The sequence below is a fragment of the Tarenaya hassleriana genome, unplaced genomic scaffold (genome assembly GCF_000463585.1).
Source record: "Tarenaya hassleriana unplaced genomic scaffold, ASM46358v1 Cleome1, whole genome shotgun sequence".
NCBI lineage: Eukaryota > Viridiplantae > Streptophyta > Magnoliopsida > Brassicales > Cleomaceae > Tarenaya > Tarenaya hassleriana.
The window spans coordinates 6,847,625-6,848,279 of record NW_010960187.1 but is presented as its reverse complement, the minus strand read 5'-3'; the positions used below and the strand labels follow the sequence as shown (position 1 = coordinate 6,848,279).

General features: G+C 45.3%; 1 protein-coding gene across 1 annotated transcript; it reads left to right on the top strand.

The window, feature by feature from the left end:
* Positions 1–17: 17 nt before the first annotated feature.
* LOC109116374 (uncharacterized mitochondrial protein AtMg00300-like) lies at positions 18–654 on the top strand (the record flags this gene model as incomplete). The annotated part of the gene is made up of 1 exon (XM_019201620.1): positions 18–654. A coding segment is annotated over exon 1 (627 nt), but the record flags the coding sequence as incomplete, so codon positions are not given.
* Between the last annotated feature and the right edge of the window lies 1 nt (position 655).

The following is a 655-nucleotide window of genomic DNA, read 5'->3' as shown; positions in this document are numbered from 1 at the left end:
TCAAAATCTCACTCTGACGAGTGGATTATGGACTCGGGTTGCACCTATCATATGTGTTTCAACAAGGAGTGGTTCTTCAACTTTGAAGAACTAGATGGAGGAGTTGTTTACATGGGCAACAATGACGCTCTACAAGCAACCGGGATAGGTTCAATCCGACTGAGGTGCCATGATGGAACCACAAGGATTCTGACGGAAGTACGGTACGTACCAAATTTGAAGAAGAATCTCATCTCACTGGGAACCTTGGAATCTAAAGGTTATACTGTGACTATTCGAGATGGAATTCTTAAAGTTGTTTCTGGCGCATTGGTGGTCCTGAAAGGAGTAAGGAAGAACAACTTGTACTATTTCAAAGGTAGTACGGTTATTGGAACAGTTGCTGTTACGGCTGGAGAAGATAAGGATTCTGAGGTCACCAGGCTATGGCACATGCGCCTGGGACATCCTGGAGAGAAGGCTTTGCAAAACCTCGTCAAACAAGGTGTGCTGAAAGGAGCCAGGCTATGCAAGTTGGAGTTTTGTGAGCATTGTGTTCTTGGAAAGCAATCAAAAGTGAAGTTTGGGACGGCTATCCACAACACCGAAGGTATTCTAGATTATATCCATTCTGACGTATGGGGGCCTACAAGGGAGACCTCATTAGGTGGTGGCC